Source organism: Oxyura jamaicensis, chromosome 4 (genome assembly GCF_011077185.1).
Source record: "Oxyura jamaicensis isolate SHBP4307 breed ruddy duck chromosome 4, BPBGC_Ojam_1.0, whole genome shotgun sequence".
NCBI lineage: Eukaryota > Metazoa > Chordata > Aves > Anseriformes > Anatidae > Oxyura > Oxyura jamaicensis.
Window position 1 is genome coordinate 82,734,736 of NC_048896.1, and position 25,752 is coordinate 82,760,487.

General features: G+C 37.5%; 1 protein-coding gene across 5 annotated transcripts in view; it reads left to right on the forward strand.

Annotated features, from left to right (window-relative positions):
• SLC2A9 (solute carrier family 2 member 9) overlaps positions 1-25,752 on the forward strand; it is a 126,808-nt gene that overhangs the window by 26,212 nt on the left and 74,844 nt on the right. For all 5 annotated transcript variants that reach the window (XM_035324804.1, XM_035324805.1, XM_035324806.1 and 2 more), the window contains 3 exons: positions 7,492-7,652; positions 14,403-14,527; positions 15,769-15,914. In XM_035324804.1, coding sequence (XP_035180695.1) covers positions 7,492-7,652; positions 14,403-14,527; positions 15,769-15,914 — 432 coding nt within the window. The remainder of the gene's footprint in view (positions 1-7,491; positions 7,653-14,402; positions 14,528-15,768; positions 15,915-25,752) is intronic.

Below are 25,752 nucleotides of genomic sequence, written 5' to 3' on the forward strand. Positions count from 1 at the left end.
GTTGATTGCTCTTGTCATAGTGTTGACATGTATGTATGAAGTCTGCCATTTTCCAGTGTGGTATTGCTGTGTTCACTTGAGAACATAGTGTCCTCCTTACTCATGCAAAACCATACATCATGTAGGTCTAAAGAGTAGTCCTATTTATACACCCTACTGAAAAGAAATACATTGTTGTGTGGTTCAAGAGCAAAATACCAGTGTGGCAAAATACCAGAGGGCCAGATGGTCCTCTCTCTAGCCCCAGGATCAAGCTCTGTCATCTATTTTCCTAGGACAGGACACCTCCCTGTCTTCATCACGCACTGCCCAGGTTGAAGAGGATAGTCTGTGCTCTGTTGGTAGCCATGGTGAGGAGGAATGAGCTGTACCAATGCTGTGCTTCCTACAGCACAAGAAAAGGAACCTTTGCCCTATCTGTTTTCTCCCTGTGTGGCCATGCATCACCAAATCAGTCTGCTACAAGGTGATCCTTTAGGAACACTGATGTGAGCTAATTGAGGAAAATATAAGGGACACAGCTTTTACCTGTAGATAAGCAGAACTCTTGTAAGAGGCTATATTGGAGTGCAGTATTTCCTAAAAGTTGTAAGCTGAATTTGATTTATAAACTTGGTAGGTCAAATAACTTGTTCTGGTCATGTGCATCTTACAGCTTGCATTGCAGTGAGCATCTCTGTGTAGGATGTTGGATACCTTTTGCCTCTATTTACTTCAGTACAATTCCTTTCAATGTCTAAAGTCCCTCAGCCTTAGAGAAGGCACAGTATGATGCTTCCAGAGGTTTTTAGAAAGTGCTTGATCATGACTGTTGATTAAAATACTGGATATTTCCAGGAGACCGGATCTGAACATGTCAGCATGATTGCTGAACTGCGTAGGGGAAGTTCATTTAAGGCTGAAGCTATGAACTGTATTTGTAAATCCTTGTGTACGTTACCTTTCTGGGCTGAAGTTGTGCCAGCTCATCAAGCCACAGGGGAATACCCCTGCAGTTCTCAACTGGGAACTTTACCACAAATCATCTTGTAAGGTATGCTTGGTCCAACTTCCTTTTTGTTGCAAGGGGGAAATGTAATGCACCAGATCTGCTCAAAGCAGAGTTGTCTGTACTGATAAGTGCAAAGATGGGAAAAGATCAGTTCCCACTCAGTCCCCCACCTTTCTGTGGGAAAGCACAAGGGCCAGTTGCAGATGCACTTTCCCCTGCATGTGGTGCTTGACCATGTGAGAAACCCAGCATTAGAAGTCTGCATTGAATTCTGTGAAGAGCGATCAGAATTTATTAAAACGTGGGAACATTCAGCAGTAGGAAAACTAAGATTTTAATTGTCTAAATGTTGAAGCTGCCATTTTCCAAGTGGCATTTATAAAATTAATTTCATGGACCACTTGTGAGCAAGGTCTTCAGAACAATGATGTGCTTTGTGCTCTGAGCAGGACGTGAAATCTCATGCTGGCAGCAATACCCTTCTTGCCTTCTTCCTGCTGGAAGCTGTGTTTCTGCATTCCTTTTAGAGCTGATACTGAGAAAGTGAGACTACTGCAAAAATACGTAGCTGACTGTGACAGCCATTGGATAACTGTCACCAAGTGTGAGTGGCCCTTGTAACTATCAGGAAATTATTTTTAATTCTCTAAAGACTGTCTCTTCACTTCCCTTGCTCTAAGTATTTACAGTTAGAGAAACAAGAAAAATCACTCTCTATATACTGCCTCTCTCTCTCTTTCTCTCCCCTCAGCACTGGTGATGCCTCACCTTGAGTACTGTGTGAAATTCTGGGCTCTAGAGGGGAAGGTGTATGAGGATTGGCTGAGGACCTTTGGTTCGTTCAGCCCAGAGCAGAGCAGGCTGATGGAAGGCCTCATTGCAGCTTGCAGCTCCCTCACAGGGGGAGTGGAGGGGCAGGTGCTGAGCTCTTAGAATCATAGAATATCCTGAGTTGGAAGGGACCCACAAGGATCACTGAGTCTAACTCCTGGCCCCACACAGGATCAACCAAAATCAGACCATGTATCTGAGAGAGTTGTCCAAACACTTATTGAACTATGGCAGGCTTGGTGCCACAACCTCTTCCCATTTCTTCTCTCTGGTGATCAGCAACAGGACCCAAGGGAATGGCATGGAGCTGTGACAGGGAAGGGTCAGTCTGGGTGTTAGGAAAAGGTTCTTCACCCACTGAGAGGATGGCTGGGCACTGGAACAGGCTCCCCAGGGCAGTGGTCATGGCATTGATCCTGCCAGAGTAGCTGATATCAATCAGCTACCATTCCTTGCAGGCTTTGGTTAGGAACTAAAAAAAATATATACAGAGTTATGCTGTTGGCATTATTCAGACAACTGATTGAAATCCCAAAGGAGCCTTTCCATGGAACTCAGAAGGATCTGATTTGTTTTGTGCTTTACGTTTTCATTTCCGTGCTCAATACCTCAAACTTGTATGTGTTAATAGCTTCCCATTTGTTGGCAGTGGAAATCTAGACAAAGGTGATGTACATGTCAACACATTTCTCTGTTATATGTTGTAACTTGTGCTTTCTTTTCATGAATATTTGCAGTTATTTAATGTGTCGTTATAAATAACAAAGTTATGCTGAGAAAATTAGTTATAACACAAGGGGAAAATAATTTGCATACTATTTTTAGTCATTAGCATTAGGAAGAAATGCTAATAGTGTTCTAAAAATGTTTTGTCTTAGTATTCATTACTAGCAAATACAAATTTCAAATAAACAAGAAGATATCTGAATCTAAATATAATCTGAGTACTGGTATTAGAGAGAGGATTTGTTACTTGATTTAGGGGCAGATTTATTTGGAATTTCACTGTGAAATTCTGTTCACTGTGAAATGGACCAAGAACAAGTTTGACTTTTTTTTCTTTCAAGTTTTTTTTTCTTTTTTTTTTTTCTATGTCTATTTGTATAGAAGCATATAAAATAAGATGGGAGAAATAAAATATCCCTGTCCTCCTTTTAAAAGTCAGGGCACCTGTACTGGGTCTGGCTGGGATGTTAACTTTCCCTGCAGCAGCCCATACAGTGCTGCACTCTGCACTTGTAGCTAGAACAGCAGTGGTATCACACCAGTGTTGTGTCTGCTGCTGAGAAGTGCTGGCACAGCATCAGGACTCTCTCTGACCCTCCTAGGGGGTGGGCAAAAAGTGAGAAAGAAACATCAGCAGGGCAGCTGACCTAAACCAACCAAAGGGATATCCCATACCATATGATGTCACACTCAGCAATAAAAGGTGGAAAAAGGAAGAGGGGAGGGGTGGGCTCTCGTTGCGAAAACGTCTGTCCTCCTCCCGAACACCGGCTACGTGCGTTGAGGCCCTGCTTCAAGGACGTGGTCAAGCATCGCTCATTTGTGGGAAGTAGAGAGTAATTTCTTTCCTCTGCACTTCCACATAGCCTTTACTTGTTTTGTTTAGTTATTCCCTTTCCCCCTCCCTTTTCCCCTTTCCCTTTTTTCCCTTTAGTTGAATTGTTTAATTAATAATAATATTTCCTTAATTATATATATATATATATATTTTTCCCCTTTTTAATTAAATCATCCTTATCTCAACCCGTGAGTTGTTCTTTCCTTTACTTCTTCCCCTCCTCATCTGAGGAGGGGGAGTGAGAGAGCGGTTGTGGTGTTCAACTGCCTAGCACGGTAAAACCACCACAGCACCATAGCCCTACCAGAAAATTGATAGAAGGAAGACAGTAGGTGGTATATTATACGTCCACCTTCCTTGAATACTTTGCATGTGCAGAGGTAATATTTCAAATTAAATGAAGCCCTCTAATTGAATAGCCCATGCATGCAAGGGTGGAATGCCTAAGATTTGAAATGCCTAAGATTTGAAACAAGGAGAGTGTGCTGGTTGGTTCGTCCTGCAGAGTGCTGCCCCAGGATAATTAACTACAACATGCCTGAGGAAATCTGAGAGAAACCTGGGCTAAGGTGCCAAGATGAGACTTTGAGGTACTGAAGAGCTTATCAGGGAGCAGTGACACAGAACAGCTGAGAGCATTGCACAGGCGTGCAGGACCACTCTATGTGAGTGACCACATGGTACCACATCCTCAGTGAGGTGCCAGACCCCCAGTGATACTGGTCTTTGCTTGTTTTCTAAATGGGAGTGACATAAAAATGAAGAAATTTGCCAAAAGAGAAACTAAATAGCCAACATCCTTGCAGATGTTACAGAGACTATGCAAAAATGGGAATCTGAAGACTACACATTAGAAAGATGAAGGAGTTTAGGCATGATTGAACACCAGGGTAAGGGAAGTTGTTAAAGCCATCTTTCAGAAAACTGCAATTGTACCCAAATGGGAAAAGCAGAGAAAGAATAAAAATTCTGGAATATTGATGACTAAAACTGAGAGCTGGTCCTGAGGTCTGGGTATTTTCAAGAGGGAAAAAAAGCTTCCAGAAAAAGGGCTTGAGAATGTAATGCTGACAGATCAAACCAAGAAAGGGTGTTTCAGAAAATACAAGGACAGCGACACAAATCTGAATAAGTGTTTGGGATTGGAAAAGTCCATGGAGGTCCCAGGTCAGAAACCTTCTTTACAACGGATGTATTGAAGAAATCTAAATGTCAGTAAAGATATAGAATAAAATTAGTGATAATTTTATATCCAATTGACAAAATATCTTAATATTTGTTTAAGACTGAAAAATAAATACATAAATAAAACAACCCGTGAAATACATGCTACATATCGCAGTTTAGCTTCTTATAAGTAGAATCATAGAATCATTAAGGTTGGAAAAGACCTCCAAGTTCATCTTGTCCAACCATCTCCCTACCACCAATATCACCCACTAAACCATGTTCCTAAGCACTATGTCCAACCTTTCCTCAGTAACAGAGAAATTGAATGGGTTAATGTGACTTGAAAGGAAAAAAAAAAAAAAAAAAAAAAAAAGGAAGATTTGGAAGACACATTCTAATAATTAGATAATAAGATAATAGATAATAATAGACAAACTATTATCTATTATAATAGATAATAATTAGACAAACGAGCAGAAACTAAAATAGAAAGGAGAGAATTTGAGGAAGAGCTGGCATGGCTGTTGTGAAGCAGCACTGTGCCTCTGGCATCTGTTGGAGTTCTCCAAAGATTCAAGAGACGCTTGGACTTTAAAAACTATTCTGGAAGGGCTTGTATTGAAGGCTTTTACGAAAATTAAGCTGTCACGGGAGAAAACTGTCTGTCTTAAGGTAGATGAAGATAGGAGAAGCTAGATCTTGGGTTTTCATTTTTTTTATGAGAACCTACTTGTCTGGCAGATAGATTTATATCTGGATCATAGGTGTCTGATTTCATGTTTGATACATCTTTCATTACTGAAAAGAAATTGCTTACCTTGTTTAGCAGCTTATACTTCATTCAAAAAGCAGTTTATGTAAATGTGAAGGGGAGAAGCTATAACTTATTTATAGAAGTGATTTGTGATTCTTAACAGTGTCAAACAAAGCTAGCTCTTTTTGATACTATGGGCTTTCTTTTTTTTTTTTTTTTTTTTCTATTAGTATCAAACCAACAGCTGTCAGCTCTTGCCTCCCTCTTCTAACAGTTATTTGTCTTGGCTGTGAATTCTTTGGGAGACAAATGTTATTTTTTATTGCTTGACTTAATAGGTCCCTGATTTTGTATGGCTTCCAGGTGCTGCACTATCATAAGTAAGACATAAAAGTGGATGTAGCCTCCCTTTATATCTCAGTCCATAAAACCCCATTTTTTCAGTTCACTCTATTTTTTTTCCTAAACTTGTGCTAAAAAAAATTGCTATAGCATCACTGATTTTTACAATATTGCCCCTTGGAAAAAACCGACAAGTAAAATGCACTTCATTTTGAGCAGATCTGAGCTCTGTTTTTTAGGACTGAAATACAAAATAGAGATGATAAATGTTGTTTCATGGTGAGCACAGTGCAGACTTCCACCGAAAGGATTCCTACTTATATAGCTTCTAAAGTATCATTAAAAAATTTCCAGGGAGTTTCATAAGCTAAATATGAATCAGAACAGACCACCAAAGTAGTACAAATTCCAGGAGATAAATTGCTTCATAACTGGTCTCCATTCCTGGTTTTATTTTATAACTTAATTTTAATGTGACTTTCATGCAATATAACAGACAAATATCTTTTTGGTGTGAAGACAGAGAGCAGATTTCATGTCTTATACTCAGTGGGGATTTAGAATTTGTTGCGTAAGTCAGAAGGTTTAAATTGTTTTCCCAGGTGCTTATAAATACCGTATAGCTACCTACTCAGCTGAGCCAAATGTCGGTCTTATCTATATTTCTGTCCCTGTCATTGTAGTTCTGGGTTTGGAGTATGGTCTGGGACAAGGTCCTAATGCCAGAGGTGGAGATCTGCTGACTTTTGGCCATTTGGCAGCTCCATGAGGATGGCTTTTGGGCAGACCATTCATCATGGGCAGTAAGCCTGAGGTGGGCACACTGGACCCACTGCTTCACTACCCAAAACTGTGTGATACCCTTAGAGATGTTACCTGTGAATGACTTAATCTTCTGTATCTTTGAACAAGTATACAACAGATTTTGAAATCCCCCATGAAAGACTGTGATTCTCTGTGGTAGCTTAATAACTAGAGTATTTTCCACGTATGTGTGTTTGGACAGATTTCTGTGCACAATGATGCACAATGGCAGCAAGGCAAAAAAAAAAAAAAAAAAAAAAAAGTCAATAAATGGGAAAACTACTGTAAGATACTACCTCTGTTGTGGCATGTGTGTAGAAATGCGTGAATAGTCTTAATTTAATTCCTCCCACTCCACACACAAATCTGTCAAGATGTGGCTCTTTTCCTTCCTTTCTTCCTTGATTTTCCCCCTTGCCAAGTTTATTATCATTACAGATCCATGAAAAGCAGTACAATTAATTGTTGATTCACCAGCAGTAGTTAGCATTTAAGCTTTTTTTTTTTTTTTTTTAAGTCATGATGTGTGCTAGAGTGCAGTTTTGTTTATCTTGTCCAAAAAATGTTATGCTAGGATGTGATGTGATACCTTGTTTGCCTGAGGTTAAGGGTATGTACATGAGCAGCCAGCAGAGCTCAGCTGATGTGAAGCACCATGCCATGTGTGGGTAGTGTGATTATGTGCCTGAGCCCTTGTCCCAGTAAGGCTAACACAAACTGTTGTTTATGTTGTACTGGCAGCCTAAATCGAAACATCCTTTCTTTAAAGAAGTTCCTATTTTATAAGCTTCTTCTGCATTCATGTCTACTGGTGTTTCCACCTTGTTTTAATTGGCATGTCCTTGTATGCTTTGACCGTTTCAATTAGTCTGTAGTACAGTTACATCTAGAGTTGAGTACCCTTTTTTTGGAGGAGGGAGGTAGAAATGCAAAGGTGGTCCTTGCAAACAAGCTACTGTTGTTTATTCAATTTCTGTAAATAGTGTTCTTAAAGAGTGATTTTTACATGTATTATTGTTATGTATTTTCTTTCAGTACATCAAGAAGTTTTACAATGAAACTTGGGAAAGAAGATATGGTTTCTCAGTGGACGAAAGCACCCTGACTCTCCTCTGGTCTATAACTGTTTCTATTTTTGCTATTGGTGGCCTTGTAGGTGCCATTATTGTTACCCCAATTGTGAAGTTCTTCGGACGGTAAGTGCATTGGACACCTTCTGGCTTCTAAAGCAGTTGCCAACCTAACTTCTCTAGAAAGCTTTACTTTATTTTTTTTATAACTCTTTTCACCTTTACCAGAATGCAAATGAAAATATTTTCAAATTATTAAAGCTTATATCTGAGAACTGTGAATTTCAAAGAGTAAAATTAATATCCTTTTCTCTGGCCTTACTCTGCATTATTTGAATCATAGAAACCATCTGCTCTGAACTAACAGTGGGTTCAGATGTCAAGGAAGTTGAATAGACAAGAATGCAAAAGGAAAATACCATATAAAAGGGAGGATTTCAGAAAGGGTTGGCAACTTCTTGTTCTGCAAGTTTGCTGGGTATCTTACCCTACACAAATAAAACTATCAATTTGTCTCATTTGCTTCTCAACCAGATTTGTTGTCTTGCAGTAATAAAAATTTAGTCTTTTTTTTTTTTTTTTTTAATCCTTATTGTCAACGTAATATATAGTTTAAAGAAATAGACTAGGGTGAAGTTCATGTTTATTTTTCCACATGCTTGGTGTCACCTTCCCTGTTCTATGCAATACAGTATTTGACTGAATCTTGACTATAACAAATACCAGTATTTTAGAAATGTTTATACTGGTTTGTCTGCATTTTTGCAGTAGGAAGCAACTAGATACTTCTGTCAAATTTCAGTTTCATACCTTCTTCCAAAGAGTTTTAAAAGTGATTATTAATTTCCCTATATTTGGATGGGACTGGATAAAAAGCCACTATAAGATGCATATTAACTCTTCATCTGGCTTTTCCTTAATTATAATTCTATATCATTTGATAATCTCTGCTTGATTAAATCACCAAAGAAGGTCATCATAGAGTCTCAAACATAAGCAGCCATCTCCATTGTTTTCACTTGTTTGTATTCTACATTTGACTATTTCAATCACATACTTTACATTGCACTCTCCCAAGCCTGTTTGTCATCTCTATCAACTCTTCTGCTTATTTTTTTTTTTCTTAATTGTCACTATATTTTATCCCAACACTTCCACATCCCATTTTACACCTCAAAGAATAATTTTACATTCTTCCATTTTGTGCTTACTGCTAGTCACTGCTCTCTACTTTGTAAACCTATTACCCACTTTTTATTAATGTATTCTATTCCATCAATTCACCATTTCATTTTGAATTCATAAATGTTTTTCATAGTCACTTTTTAAAAATTATTTTAGATTTTCAATTTCTTTTTTCTATTCATTAATTTGGCTTTTACAAACTTATTGAATATATGAAACTCTCCCCGAGTCAGACTGTTTAATTCCTGGAATTGTCACTAAGTCTTCTCTTTCTTATTAAAAATGTAGTAAAAAACAAGTTCATAGAAGACTCTGATTTTTGGTGGAGAGTAGAATGGTTTTGTGTGAAAGTTTGTTAAAGTGGTGGTTGATGTCAATTGTAAGAATACCACTTTGATGGGCGCAGATTGTATTTCCAGGGCAGAGCTTTAAAGCTTGGAGGCTCTGTCCCTGTTTATTATGTTTAACCCTGTCAAACCATGCTAACAGCTTTCTCATAGATATGGCATAAGGGTACTTGATTAGAGATTGGAAGGAATTACATCTCTCAGAGACACTGGATAAAGGCTGCTCATCAAATGTGGTTCTTGGTTTTGCTGTTCACATTGCAATATTTTTGTCTAGTCAGGGAAACCAGACTGACATATCACTACAGTAACCGAAGAGCACGTTATGAAATGTTGACAGAACAATGAAATATGCTGTTAAATTGTGTAAGTTGGAGAGCTGTGCGTATGTTGAAGATGTGCTCCATTTATACTGACACAGAATAGTGTACTAATGGGGATCAAACACATTAGTTGGAAATAATGTATGACTTTAAAAAGAGCACTCTTGATTCATATTGCTGTAAGATTAATAACATAATTTTCAGATTACCAGATTCCTAGGCACTACTTATTTCAAGAGAGTTTCAGGGCAAAATTTTCAAAGAGGGCCTTCATCCACATAAGCAGAAGTCCCATGTTCATATGTGGTTTTGATACTTTATAATTTAAATTTTCATCTTCTAATGAAGAGTAGCTGCTGTTGCACATCCTAAACATTCTGAGAGATATGCTCAGTGAATTGCTTAGGCCGCTGCTTGGGAGGAATTTGCAAAAAAGGTGTAAGGCCTTACCTCTAGTCCAGTGAATTGTTTTGAGTCTGAAGCAATTAAATGAATTTATCTGGATTATTTTAGTAATGCTACCATATCTTTTATTCTCAGGTGATCTACTGCAGTTAAAATAGTGATCAGTATTTGTTACTGGATTTGACAATTCATTATTTAAACACCTAGCTTCCTTACTATACTTTTTGTACTAGGTATCATATTTGCTTCCTAAGGTGAGCTTCTAGAGTCTCTATTGTACTGAGTCTTTATTATATTTTGAGGCAATGATCATTTTTTGAGGAAACGTAAAAATTCTATTATTTAACTAGTTGTGAATTTTATACAAACAGATTATTAATTCAAATCCCTAATTAAAACTGAAATTATTGCAGCTGTGGAGGTCATGTAGTCAGTAGGATTCTGTTCTGGCCTTTGTGGAACTATCCATTATCATGAGAGCAAATGACAACTTTGAAATCACAAGATAGATGTTATTTTGAAAAAAAAAAAATAAAAATAAAAAAATCCAAGGATGAGATACTCAAGTGTTTTCAATACAAAAATATCTGTAAAAAAAAAAATGTAAAAAAACATCTATAAAAAAAGAAAAGGGAAAAATTATTTAAAGCTTAGCTCTGTTTGTGTCAAGTTGATGTGTAAATTGTCCAGCTCAACTGGGATGCTTATAGAAACTGATTTCTACTGAGCAAATTGCTCATCTCTTACAACTATTTCCAACTGAGCACAAAAGTGGAAATTACAGTCCTGCAGCAGAACAAATAGCCAACCTTAAGAGACAAACAATTTTTGATAATAAGTTGCCATGCTTATTGTTTGGCTTAGGATATAGCTGCTTGTGGAAAAAATGGTCTGTGCTCAAACAATCAAAAGTTTTTTGATTGCGTCTTCCTTTTGGAATGCATTGGAATGCTTTATTTCTCTGGTCTAGTGAAATTTCTGAATTTGAGCAGAAGGAACAAAGATCTTCACATTTAAATGAGCTCTAATCTATGACTTTTAGTGTAATAGCTGCAGCAGAGGCAGTTTGCCGTGAACTAAATGAGTAACAGAAATATAATTAACCCCCCCCAGTCATATTCCTTTTGCTGTCAACTGAGACAACCCAGGGCTCTTAACACAAAATAGTGACTTTCTGCATGCCTGTAAGTGCAGTATGTGGGGGTGCAGACCCTTGAGTACAGGTTCCCTTTTCTAGCTCTGACACTGTTTTGCAAGTTAGCTTTAGGTTGAGTTGATTTCACTCTCTATTCGCCTGTTTACCTGTTTACAAAAATAGGGTACTGATGTGCTCTATAACCTTCAGCAAGACTGAAATGAAATGTACTATGTGAGAGCTAGGTAGGATATTTATGTTTGAGTGGGTTTCTCGTGCCATTTGACAATTGCTTGGTCAATCAATTTGTGAAAAATGATTAGGCTGACCAATGCACCAGTACGTGACTTTTCTTCTGGTGGGTTAGTTTTGAAGTTTGTATGCTTACCCTTTGTAAGCGTGGTAGGCTGTGGTGTCGGACCATATTGGTTGGAGTTTCCCAAGGGAAAGTGTCTGCTACAGAACGCTGCGAAGTGTGGTATCATTATATCATTTGTATTGGAGTTATACAAGCAGTATATATAAGGCTTTTTTTTTTTTTTTTTCCATTTTTCTTTTTCCTATGCCCTGTGTCTAGGGTAATACAGTTCTGGCCTATGTGACCAGGAAAGCACGGCTAATTTATGATTGTAGCAATTCTGAATACAACATGACCTGACTGAGAAGTGGTTATTTCTGTTCACAGATGTGGTGGGCTGCTCCCAGCTGACAGCTGAGCACCCCACCCAGCTGCTCATCACTCCCCACTCCACAAGCAAGACAGGGTGTCAGAGAGAAACAGGAGCAAGAAAACTCACGTGTCAAAAAAATAAGAAAGAGAAATCGCTTACAGATTACTGTCACAGTTGAAAGAGACTCAGCTTGGGGAATTTAACTTAAATTTTTGCCAGTTAGCATAAACATTTAATTACTGATCAGGTATTAGGAAAGAAAGAAAGTGAATATTGAAGCACCCTTCCTCCCACTCCAGACTCCTCTACTCACCCTTAATCACCACAGGTTACACTGAGTCTCTTTGGTGAGGGGCCAGGTGGTTCAAGGGGTCAAGGTCATTGCATAGCAGCTTCCCTCTGCTCATCCTTGCTTTTTTCCTATGCTCCAGCATGCTTCATAGAATAAGTGGTTGTTGGCCAACCTTTTCTAAAAGAATGTTACATTTTCCAGGTTCTTTTTTTTTTTTTTTTTTTTTTAATTAATTGTAAAAGAAGAAAGTAACAACTCCAGATAAATGTATAGCACTTGTTTGACCTGACTTGTTTCCATTTATGGCATTATTTATCATCTTTAGCCCTATAAATTATATATATACATTTGAAAAATCTGTTTCAAATAGCAAAATCAGCACTTTTCTCTTGACAGCTATGTTATACAAACATATACTTTAAATGTGCTGTATCTCTTTCCTTGGCTGATCTCAGACAAACTCATTCAAACAGTGTTCAAGCATTTTTTTAATAATAATAATAATAAAAAAAAAAACATTGGAAAGTTGGAAAAGTAATTAAAACATAAATTTTCAATATAATTACTATTAAAAATATATTGATTGTTGTTAACTTGTTGGATCATTTGTCCAATGGCTGGGACATTTCCATTTGGTGACTATGTGTTGAACTCAAGAAGAATGTGGAATGTGGACCACTGTGTTGGTTTGTTACTCACTATGGAGAAAAAAAAAAAAAAAAGGTAGACAGCCTTTCTGGTCATTCCTGTTATTTCACATGGAAGTGGCAACATAGAGAAGGTGAAAATCCCTTGAAAATACTTAAAAATTTAATACCACTACCACTTCAGTTCTTTAATAAAATTGATGTGTTGTCAGCCTAAGTAATTTACCATCAAAGTTAATGGATTCCTCATAATTAACATCATCAGTGGTATTTGTCTCCAGGTACATTTTGTTATCAAATCAGTTGTTTCCTTCTCATGTTGTTTGAATGGAGCTTGACACTTCAGTATTGAGTCGTAATTCAAGAGCAAATCAAAACTGTTCTTAATTAAGTGACTGCAAAACCTGATAAATACAAAACTCTGTTGCTTTACCACATATAGCTGAGTGAGGTGACTCACAGATGAAAAATACAGGGTTAGATCATTCTCTTGCCATGTTATTGTGAAAATGATTGTGTTTTGTCCTGTGTTATATCATAAGCAATGCAAAGCAGCTATTTTATTGTGATGTAGTGTAGAGAAGCCACCACATCTTCATTAGATAGTGTAAACCGTGGCTGTGATTTTGCCTGGGAATTGCGAAAAGTTTTTCAGTCACTTGCAGGGCTGAACCTGAAGTTAATGGCTTCTCCAGCCATTCACCTACAGGCTGTAATTTAGCAAAAAGCCACTTGTGGGGAGACAACAGGATGTGTATGAGGTAGCAGTGATTTTCTGAGTTTTGGGTGGTTTTTCTATTTAATCTTTCAGTGGAAGATGCAGCAGAGCTATTGATCTTATATCTCTACTCAGGCTTCTTCCATGGGTTCAGAGAAAGAGTATGTCTGTGTTTGAATCTGACTGTCAAAGGCCCACGAAATCATATATATTATTTCTCTTATAAAGTATTTCCTTCTGCAGAAGTTATGAGATTTGTGAGTCACGGTTGAATTAATGAGTACTCAAATTTGAGCAGAAGGTTCTGTAAGATGAAAACTGTAAGATATACTGCTGTTGACAAAATGTGAATGAGAAATGGAAATGTTCTGAAATTAAAAAATATATTTTTGTCTTTTTTTTTTTTAAAAAAAAAGTAATCATTTTTCATAAAGAAGAGCTTTGAAAATATGAATTTGACTGTTATACAATGAAATAATTCAAAAATTGGAAAAAGTTGAAGATATAAATCAATATTTTGGTTAATTTCAACACTTTTGGAAAGAGGTTGATTTTTATTGCTGTGTTGCCTCTCCCATCCCCCCTCCCCCAAGCGTGTTTTCTAAAAATTGCCAGTAGTAATTTTCTTCCATGTATGCATTTAATGTCATGGGTTTATGGATGTTATGGGTGTATTATAATGACATAAATAATGTCAGTGCTTGGAAGTTCCCAAAATGGCAAAAACAATATGTAGAATAAAAATGCCTATAGTTATGTCAGCTTATTGCTATTTGAAGTACATCTGCTGGTTCCTACCCATGCTCATTTACTCAGAATATGTTTGTTTCTATTCCTATAGAGTCTCAGGCATGGCTCTTGGGTTCTTAGGATGTGTAGGATGGCTAATTGCAGTGCCTACAAAGTACAGTTCTTTTGTTGACTATGATATTTTTTATTTTAAAGCTGTGATATAGATTTGGAACTGTATCCATTTACATATAGCATCATGTTATGCTTTGGAACTCCATACAACATGTATAAGGCACTGTTTGTTAGGCACTTTTGGGATTTATTTATGAACATTTAAGAGTAATAGCCTAGTGTGCTTGGAATATGACGAGAATTATCTGTCATGATTCAGGTACCTACATAAAGTGTCTTCTCATTTTAGGAAGTGTACACTGCTGCTCAATAATGTATTTGCAGTGACAGCTGCATTGCTGATGTCACTCTCTTTGTTGGCGGGATCATTTGAAATGCTCATACTGGGCCGCATTATAATGGGTGTCGATGCAGGTAAGCTATTATCATGCTGTACGTATCTGTAATGCTTGCCTTACACCTAACCCTTCTCCTCTCCCCCAGCTTCTGGTGTCCACCCTAATTCTTTCCCCTTTACTTTATCAGCTCTCATAGAATATGCAGTGAAAATCATTTCATTGATTAGGAGGATGTAGTCTATTTATTAAAGCTTCTTGCTCCTGTGTGTTTGGAAGTTATTGGATCCAATGCTAATAGTGATAGGATTAAACAGGACTTTTGGAACATCATCATTCACTCCTAACAACATTGTCTTCACAATTTGAAAGTAAATCATGGAAGCACCTCTGCACCAGGGTAGTCTTGCACCTGGCAGTGAAGTTCTCAGCAGCTTTACAGATTTCTAAATGGTTAGAAGTACTGTCTCCAGATATGGAGACAGACTTGATGTAATAAGATGGTTTTATCTTCTCTGTATAATTACATGAAGTTAAGCAATGGAAAGTGTTTTGGCTTTTGCAACACTGAGCATTTCTGGCAAACTTTGGCTATCTTCTCTATAAGTACAAACTAGAATTCTTTGAAAGTAGTTGTGTATTTCACTTGCAATATGCAGTTTATGGGGAATTTTGGTGCTAGCTGCCATTTTTTGTCTCAGACCACCAGCAGATGATCGAATGTTTGGAGATTTGTCAGTATGGTCAGTGTCCTAACCACAGTCATGCATTTGTTTTCTCCTGGTTTTGAGCAGCATTCTTGCCCGTCTTTTATGCCTGCTGTCAAAAGTTCACTGCAGTTATAAGCCTGTATTTGGAGGAAAATATGCTAATACTTCTCACAGTGAAAATGTTTCATTAGGCACTGTCTGCTCTCTCTGTCTGATATGTTGTTTTTTCTTCCTTACCTGCACCAGTGCAGACTTAATTTTGTTTCCTTTGGGGTGAACAAATTAAAACCAAAAAAATCTATTCTCTTGGTGATTCTCAGTAACCTTTGCTGCTTCTCTTCAAATAGCAGCCAACACACATCACTGTAGATGTGTAACAGATAATCAATCCCATGGCTGCTAAATAGTGCAAAAGTAATTAGGCATGCAGAAAAGATAATTCATATTATCTGCAGATGTAATTCTGTTATTTGCATTTTTATGCCTCTGTTATGAGCAGATTAGTACTCAGACTCCTTTCAATAGATGTTCATTTTGTACTTGGCATAAGGAAAAGGTGTTATGACTTAGTTTATATTTTTTGTTTGCTTTTTCCACCTTTCTTTTGTAGGCATTTCTCTGAGTGCCCTTCCCATGTATTTGAGTGAAATATCTCCTAAGGAAATCCGTGGTTCATTGGGTCAGGTCACAGCAATTTTCATCTGTGTTGGTGTTTTCACTGGGCAAGTTTTGGGGCTGCCAGAGATATTTGGGAAAGTAAGTATGCAACAGACATTTTCTGTGAAAGAATGCAAGCATGTTTAAAGAGCTGTATTTTGGTATTTTGATAGAGTTCCTTATGAAAATGGGAAACAGAACCATTTTTGTTTGTTTGTTTTGAACCACTTAAAAATGGTTTCTTCCATATCGTTTAAAAGCGTGTGTTTGAGTTTGATAGATGTGGCAACCAGTTTTAACAGCTTGAGTGGATTGTGTGTATATGCATGTTTTCCCATCCTCTTTCTCTATATATACATTTATTCATGCTGTTTTCCTGTTTCTTTGATTACCATGGAAATGCTTAGGAGTTTTCATGTAAATTTTTTCGAGGTGAGGTAGAACAGAAAAAGTCTTGTTTTGAGTTTGAACATGAAGCTGACTCTTGCCCAATAATTATAGCGCTTCTTGTCACGCACTCATGAACAAGCAGGTGTAAGAACAGAGTTAGTATATACCTTTATGTAAAGAGAATATCTGTTTATATATAGGAGGTTATCTTGCTCCCATAGGCTGAGATTAACTTGATGGCCACTGGATGTCGTCATTACTCTGAATAAATGAAGTCGAGGTTTATTCAGGCTAGCACTTGGAAGTACTTTTCAACCAGAGATGACTCTTCAAGGCAGTGCAGAGGAAGTGTCTGCAGCAATCCTCTTGCAGTGAAACCTGAACTAGGAATACCTTCTGACAGCCAGCAAAAGTAGTAAACAGCTGAAAAGTGAGGAGAGCTTGTCCTCCCATGTCTAAATTCAACTCCATTTAAATACATGATAGCATCCTCCCTCACACTTCTAATTTTTGTATAACCGGCTCTCCTATTCTATCTTTTTATCCTTGGGCTTACTTATCTAACATTCTATGATCTTGTTAAGCTCTCCTGAAGGCAAATGGTTTGACTCAACTTACCCTTTAGTTGAAGAACAGATTACTTCCCTCCCTCCCCTTTTATGGCAGCAGATCTTAGGTAAAAACTTAAAATGGCTTTCACTTCTTTGCATGGCTTCTGCAATGTCCCTTTTCTTGCTTTGAAGGCTAGTGCATTACAAAAGAGTGTATTAAATGTCAAGAAGCTGATTCAACTGCTTAGAATATATGTCAGCTCGTAAGCAGTAGATTTTTTTTTTTTTTTCTAAGCATGCATATGCTTTTAAAGGTGAGGTGTCATGTGAAAATTCTTATTTTCCTGCCAGGTCTCTTGAGTTATTTTGAAAAGGATATACTTATTCCTTGGTTTCATATCACTCTTGCTCTATTTGCTTCTGTTGTCCCTGCTGTCTTAATTTTTGTCACTCCCAAATAATGCAGATTGTGATTCTGCTTCTACAAACTGCTTTAATATGTTGTTAGTTAGTTAATATTACACCATTAAAGTTAACTATTAGTTTATATAAGAAGAAATATACTTTATTTGTGGAATTATTCATTTTCAAAATGAGTAACATCAGTATGTAAAAGGAGCACGATTTTGGCTGGTATGACTTAGCATAGTTCCAATGAAATTATTGGAGTTGGCCTGATTTTTCCAGTTGAGTATGTGGGTGTATTTTCCTTCTAATGCATTAATAAAATTTAGCACTGAGAGAAAACCTCAGGCTGTTTGATATGTTATTCCCTCGTGTACTCTTAGCCCTCTTTGAAGGCTTTATCAAAATTTCTTTTGGTTTCGGTCAAGCCAGGATTTTTTTTCCATAGCTTTGTGTGGTGTTCCCCATGATATCAGTGGGAGTTTTGCACAAGGAACAAACCATTGCCAGGGGAAATTGCTGCAGAGGGTACATGTGAGGAGTTCACTTCTGTTGAAATTGGAAAGAACCAAACATGGTGTCCTCTTTCTGAGTTCTTTGGTTCTTGCAAGACTCTCCTCCTCCCCTTCCCGGCAAACATTTGCTTAAATTTCTGTCACTGTGTTTGATTATGTTTGAAAGTACATTCAAGACATTTGCTAACTACCTTCTAGATGTCACCTTCTCACTGATTAATGTTGTGGCTTCTGTAATGATGTGAAAGCTTATCAAATTATTCCCAGAATACTTATTTTGTTCTCTTTTTTCTTCTGTTGGAGAAAGCTTTGATGCATTTGAAGTGAGGACAGTATTCCAAATCCACAGCCGCCATATTTCAGAGATAGTTTCACATTCACAGTATCTTCTTAATGATTTCACTTGTAACTGTAAAGCAAACACTTGCTTTCCTCAGAATTCTGGGGTGGTTTCCATTATAACTTAGGCCAAAACTGTAATATGACAATTATATGATATAATTCTATATTTGAATGGAAAGCTCTGATCTGTGGGAGCTTGTCACTGGTGATCAGCATTCTGTGCCACTGCATGCACTAGTATCTGTAAAAAAACACCTTTGTTAAGTCTGTCTATCAATGACCAGATTTTAAGTATCATGGCTTAAAACCTCACAAGGAATATTTTTCATTGCTCTGTGGTTGGTTGTTTGTTTCTATCAGAGTTGGTTGTAGATAATGGTAATGTGAATAATGTAAATAAGTTACAAATATTTGTCTTCTGTCATGGTTTCACAAAAAATTTCTCCTGAGGTCTGTCATGTATGTATTACTTGTAACTTAAGCAAATTGAAAGGTTATTAATCATAGTATTTAAGCTATGATGCTTTTGAAGAAAGGAGGAACAAAGACCTAGTTGGGCATCTTGCTGGAAGAGACTGGAACAGGAAGGGACATGGGGAGAGCTGCAAGCATGGCTTCTTGGAGGAGATAACAAGAGGAGATGACAAGATCATTGCTTGCTTGGCTGAGGAAATAGAGGGAAGGGAGAAGATTTGACTGCACCTTGTTAATGCAGAAGGAAGAACTAGAGAGGGAAGAGTTGCTTAATCTGAAGGACAGTATTGCTACAAGAAGAACTGTTTAAAATGCTCTGTGAATAATTGCATGCTGAAATTCAGCAGTGATGTTTGGAACAGACTTCTGGCTGAAGGAGCTTGAGCAGAAAATTTAACTTTTAAATTGGAGCTTGATGCATTTATCTGGATTATATGAGGTTGTTGCCTTCAGTGGTTCTGTAGCAGTCGTTCTACAGAAAAGGAAAGCATTTACATATACTTTGGGGCATAGCCTTACAAGCCTTTATTAACAACCTGTTTGGTAACTTCCTCAGTTGTCGAATGCAAGTGTTCCTTTAAATGTGGAAATGTGATAAAAATAGCTCTGAAGCTCTGAGTATTACTTGAGGCAATTCATAACGTGCTTACTTCTTTTTGTGTCAAGTAGGTTAAGCAGCCCCAAAGTGATTTTTAGTAGTCTTTTATTTATAAAGCCTGACTCAGGTGAAGCAGGAGGCATGTGCACAGACCAAGATTTGGTGCTGGGGGGCAATGGTCAGGTTTCAGTTCTTTGGCTATGTTACTGCACTGCATGAATGCAAACCTGACAGTTTCAGAGCTCATGCAGAAAATATGTGAAGCACTGAAGTGAGAGCAGGAGAGCAAGTGCTCCCCTGTATCAGAGTCCAGTTCCCTACTTCTTAGACTAATTATGTCATAATTTCTCCTTCAGAAAAAATGTCAATGTTTGTCTTAAAGGTGGTTGCTTGTTTCCTATCACTACAGCCTTCCCAAACTTTCTACTGGAAATGTTGATGGTTGAGAATCTTATTTATTTATTTTATCTTTTTATGGCCAATTCTGTCAATTTATTCTCATTGTTCTTTTTGTCTTTTGGTCACTCTGACTTTTTCCCTACCTACTGAAGTGTGTTTACATTGTCCTCATCACATTACTTGTGATTTTTTGTTCATAGAATCATAGAATATCCTGAGTTGAAGGGACCTATGAGGATCAACAAGTCCAGCTCCTGGCTCTGTGCAGGACTACCCCAAAATCAGACCATGTGTCTGACAGTGTTGTCCAAACACTTCTTGAGCTGCGGCAGGCTCCGTGCTATAACCACTGTCCTGCGGAGCCTGTCCCAGTGCCCGACCACCCTCTCTCTGGGTGCAGAACCTTTCCCTAACCCCCAGCCTGACCCTCCCCTGTCCCAGCTCCATGCCGTTCCCTCGGGTCCTGTCGCTGTCCCCAGAGAGCAGAGCTCAGCGCCTGCCCCTCTGCTCCCCTCGTGAGGGAGCTGCAGGCCACCATGAGGCCTCCCCTCAGCCTGCTCTGCTCTGGGCTGAACAAACCAAGGGACCTCAGCTGCTCCTCATGGGTCTTGCCCTCCAGACCCTACACAATCTTTCTTTGTAGCCCTCCTTTGGACACTCTAATAGCTTTATATCCTTAGGGTTAGTTTCATGTTATATCATCTCTTCTACTAAAACAGTGTCTTTAATCTCCTTCTTATCCTAAGTGCCTTTCTCTATACCAATTCTGGTATACCAAGCAAACAGTTACACGGATTACTCAGATGAAATTAAATTACACTTTAAAAAAAATAAAAAAAAAAATAAAAAAAAAATCGAAATATTCCTTATTTCCTGATTCTTATGGAAATGTTATGGTTGAAATATTCTAGAAATACATTTTTTCCATGTCATATCATATTGACAAGTACTTGCTAAACACTACTACATCCAATTTTTAAATTATAGTATAAAAGAACAGATGCAAGAAATATAATAATGATTCTAAAACTTGAATACAGGCATTCTTTTGGTTTCTGAATATATAGGCTTTTGTTCTATTTGTCTCCAAAGGTACTAATTTTAGAGTAATGACTCTGAAGAATGTGTTCCTTTAGTGTGCAATGTTTACTAAGGAGAAAAGGTGCAATCATGACACTGGTCCTCTACTGCTGTGCTTTGATATTCTTTCACCTGTTTTAATTCCCTCCCATTCACCCAAATCCCAGCAACTCTTTTCATTAAAGGTTCTGATTCTGACACATCCTAACCTATGGGAATCTGTATCTACTATGTTTCTGTTGAGGCTTGGGGAATTATGCTATGTTAAAGCTGGCTGGTGATCAGAATACAGAGCACAGCTACTTTATATGCTGGTGACCTGCTTCTCTTCACAATCCTGACTGCTGAGAATAGCATGTTTGTTTTCATTTGCTAGTATCTTCTTCTAGCCTTCTCTAGTCCACAGGCAGTTCTTCAGGAAGCCGTGGCAACTGTAGATGACAACCTGGTTCTGTCCCTCAGGAATTGAATTACCTTATCTGCCATAAGGTGGGCACTGAATTACTGCTGCTTGCTACAAGATTATTTAATTTGGGGCATATTTGGTTGTATAGCATGTGCAGCTTTCTGCATATTTGACTGAAGGAGAAAACAGATATTTATGATAATGTATTTCAGACCTGTCACTTTTTAAAAACACTGCCCTTCAGGTGTTTCCACTTTCTTTATGTGATTCTGTGACTAAATAAGCCAGAGCTTTTTTCTGACGGATTGTTCGCTACAGATCCTTTGCCAGTGCATTGTCAACTTTAGTTCTGAAAGTTCAAATTTACCCTTACAATCTCGGGAATATTCCATAGCCTTAATTGTGGTATATTCTGGGTATTCTCAAATGGTATCTCTCTGTAAGTAACTCATCTGTTTCTTTCTGAGTGTAAGCTTGTGTCCCACTCCAAAGGTTTTTCTTAGTGTGTTAACATATTTTAAATGTTGTAGATCTAAAAAGCTGATTTTTGTCTATTGCTTAAGCTTGTTTAATGAAGGTGGGCTTTAGTCTGTCCTTTAATGACAGAGCATATAGTTTATAAATATATTTGTTGTAGTTACTCAATTCATATTTTTCATGCATTGAGCCTCAGTATCTTTTTCATTTTTATACAGGTATGAGAAAGGCCTAAAATGTTTCAGTGTGTGTGTATTCAGGAGAGGTCAAACTGGAACTGTTGCACGTTGCCATTTTTTCCTCAGACATTGCCTTTGAGAGCCCTGTTTCCTGTAGTGTATAATGTTTTGCCGAGGTATAGCTGTTTCTCCAGCAATTTCCCCTAGTGGCTGCCTGGCTCTGGCAGCTGTTCAGACCAGAATGTCTGTCTGCCATGGGTAGGCCAATGGAAAAATAGATTATGTTTACTTCAGGAGTCTTATTTTATATATGTCAAGTCTTTTTATGTCATACTTGTCTAGCGAGATTGCACTGTTTCATGGCGAGTAGCATGTCATCCTTGAAGCCTTGCTGTGCTTATCTCCAAAGGCCTATTAGAGCAACACTTTCATAACACTTTCTCTCCTGTAGGTGTATCCAGGGAACAAAATAAAAATAAAGCAAATGGAAAAACTGCGGATAGCGTGGTAAAATTCCTGATGTGTCCATCTTTTGAATGATACGGGTAGTTTTAGTCACCCTAGTTTAACAAGGACAATACAAGGTACAGGACAGAGCAGCAGTGATCAGAGGCAGGAAGTATTTTTCTAGATTTTCCTCTGCCTCTTCTAAATACATGCAGAATTTGCTATTGCTACAATTTACTAACTCTTTATTAGTCAGATGTTGTCTTTGTCATTGAAACAACATGAATTACAGTTTATATTCCACTTTTTGAGGAATTTGAACAGCTTTAATGTATAGCTGTCTAGCAATTAACTGTTTATACAAAAGGAATTGGAAGTAAGTCTGTAACGTATGATGATACTAGGCAAAATCCTCCCACAGCTCGTTGCTTTGTTCTAGCAGAAAAAAAAATAATGTTGATGTAAATATCAATTTGTATGGCAAAAAGAACTAAATTTGGTAAAGGACTAATGAACTTAATCTATACTGTAGCTGTACTTTACGCTAGTAAGAAAAAATAACTGTGATGAGCCCCTTTCAAATTAGTTCTTCATTCAAATGGAATAGTGACTTTTTTATTTTTTTTAATCAAACTCTAAGAACTTCTGCACATTCCTTGTCAAACTATAATTTTCTTTACAAAGACTCCTGAAAATGGCATATTTGAAGTGATAGATTGTTGTGTACTTAGGAAAGTTTATATAGAAATCTTTCACAATGCTTTACTAAGTTCTTTCAAAAGTATTCCTTCACTTGCACTAAAATAGACAGTGATGAAATAGGCAGTTTTACAGACTGTTTAATTGAAGTCTGTTCTGAAAACTAAGCTTTTGACTTTACTTGTCAAATCTTCATTTTAGTGTGCTTTTTTTTTTTCCTTGTTTTTCTTTTTAACTGATCCTTCATCTTAAGACTCTTGACTGACATTCAAGGACTTCTTAAAAACTGTCTGTATACTACAACTGAGAAAAAGCAACTCAGAATTACTCTGGGGACCCACAACCCAGTAGATGGACACCAATGACAAAATGGTCTGCCTGAGATGCTCTTCAAATGAATCTTACACACTAACATTATACAAAATACGAATACAAAATATGAATCAATCAGTCCTCCTCATCTTTTCCTGTGACCTCTTTTGTTCTATACATTTATTTTCCCTTTCAACCATGACAGTGACTATGTCTAAATATATTTATCTTTTGCCCAGAAAAGCTGTGGATGCCCTGTCTCTGGAGGTGTTCAAGGCCAGGTTGGATGGGGCTTTGAGCAACCTGGTAGAAGGTGTCTGTGTCCATGGCAGGAGGGTTGGAACTAGATGATCTTTAAGGTCCTTTCAAACCCAAACCATTCTGTGATTCTACAAGGAAAATAAACTAGGAACTAGGTTCATCAGTGCTGGTCCCCCATTTTTTTTGATCAGGAGTTGCCTAAGTTTGGGGTAAACTTCATTAAATATTGAGGAGGAGTTTTCAAGTTTCTCTGTAAATGCTGTGCCGTTGAGACAGACTTACAAAAGGTCAGTCCAGTCTACCCTGGTCCCTATCATTCCTCTGAACAGCTGAGCTTGCACAGAGTTTCTTAGAAGCAGAGAAATAAAGCCTCTACATATTCTCCTAGCAAAATGCAAAACTCTGACCTAAATGCTACAGCATTCCCCAGAAGAGTATTTTAAAATGTATCTTAAGGATACAGCAGACATATTGGTACTTGTAAATGGCTGTTCAAATCCATAAGGGGATGGTATCTGCTAAGTGTAGCTCACAAAAACAGCTGTACAAAGATACAAATTTCTAAATACAATCTTAAGAGAAAAAAAAAAAAAAAAAAAAAAAGCCTTTCAGTGCTTATTTAATCACAGATTTCAGCAGGTGCTTTTCTGAGCCTGGATTGATTTTGTGTATCCTTAATGTAAATCTGTCTGCACATCTGTAAAATGGTACCAGACATGCCAATTAAGAATTACTTGAGATAGTGATTTCTAAGATGACAATCCTTTTTAAAGTATTCTCTTAGTCCCTTCTTTTAAAAAATGGGAAATTTCTTTCATCCTTTCATCTTTTCAGAGTAACACATAAGACACAGAGTTACCTATTGCTGAAGCACTTTCCATGTCATGTATCTAAATATTTGCACTTAACTGCAAGCTGTGAGTTGCTGAACAGGGGCTTTGAGGTCACCTTACCCAACAGTTGAAGGGAATTTGCTGTGCATCCACCAGGCTAGAGATGCATGGCCTTGGTCACGCTGACAAGGATATGCTGCCATGGCCCTTTGAGCTATTGCATATTCACAGGACAATTTTCAATACAAGATCAATAATAACCATAGGATGTGTTCTGTTACACCAGCCCTGTTGGTAGGATGTGGTGGGTATTGTTGGTATATTTATAATGGAGACATTAAGTGCAGTACTTTGCTTATATTTACTGTGGACCAGCTGAGATTATGTATTTACTAGGGATCATAAATCAACATTTTATTGGTTCCCCCAGACAGACACAAAGGTATTTATTTGTTCTTTTTCTGTACAGAACTCATTAAGTAATGCATGGGAAAACAGCTGTGAGTGTTTGTAAATGCAAATGAGTTTCATTCCATTAAAGTTATGCTGTGAGGCTTAAATTCCTGCAGTTTTAGGAATAACACGTGGCTGATTGGCCTTGTGTAATATCAAAATGTTCCAATTTTGCATTGGAACGGGGAACATCATGCAGGAGAGGATTTGTCTGAATGTGGGTCTTAGTGTGGTTATAGAAGAAAAAAATAAATATATGTATTTATTTAATTTTAGACTTATTGCTGAACAGCAGACAATGCCAGTGCATCTAACATTTGGATGACAGTTTCTCATTTTGAGGATTTTCTCACAGACAGTTGAAACAGTGTCCACCTAAAGCTTGAGATGATGAGGTTTATACGTAGATGTATCCTGTTTAACTAGACCAGATGAAAAAGCAGTGGACAAGCCTTAACAGAAAGAAGGCTTTCAACAGGTTTGAAGTAGAGAAAGGTTTCAAAATACCATGAAATCTGAGAGTAGTTATTCATAGTTTGTCAGACAACTTTCTCTTGATCCACCGAAACATAGTTAGCACGTTGAACTAAACACAGAGTAATTGTTTTCCACGTATATTTAAGGTTTTTCTTTTTACTTTTGTCAGACTTACAACCAAAAAAGCCACCACCAACAACAACAAAAGAAAAGCCACCAAACAAACAAAAACCTTTTTCTACCTGTTGTGGTTGACTTACTAAAAAGCAATATGTGTCTACAAACCTCATCTTATCTGGTATTAGTTAGACTCCATTAGTTTATGAGAAGGTATAGATGAAGATTTCGATGATGTCTCCTTAGTACCTGAATATCTGATAATATCTGGTATCTGATAATATTTACAAATCTGTTATTAAGGAATAAATCTGAAATGACTTGACCCATGGCTTCCTTCCCAGTGTGCTTCATAGTCTGGGAAGATAATGACCACTTAAAACTTTTTGAAGGTTCTGGATGATTAAAATTTCAGTTATAATTCCCATTGTCCTTTATAAAATCACCCATTACTGCAAATTCATGTCCTAATTTGTCCTTTACAAATTGGATATTAATACTGTGGTAAATTGGTCAAGCATC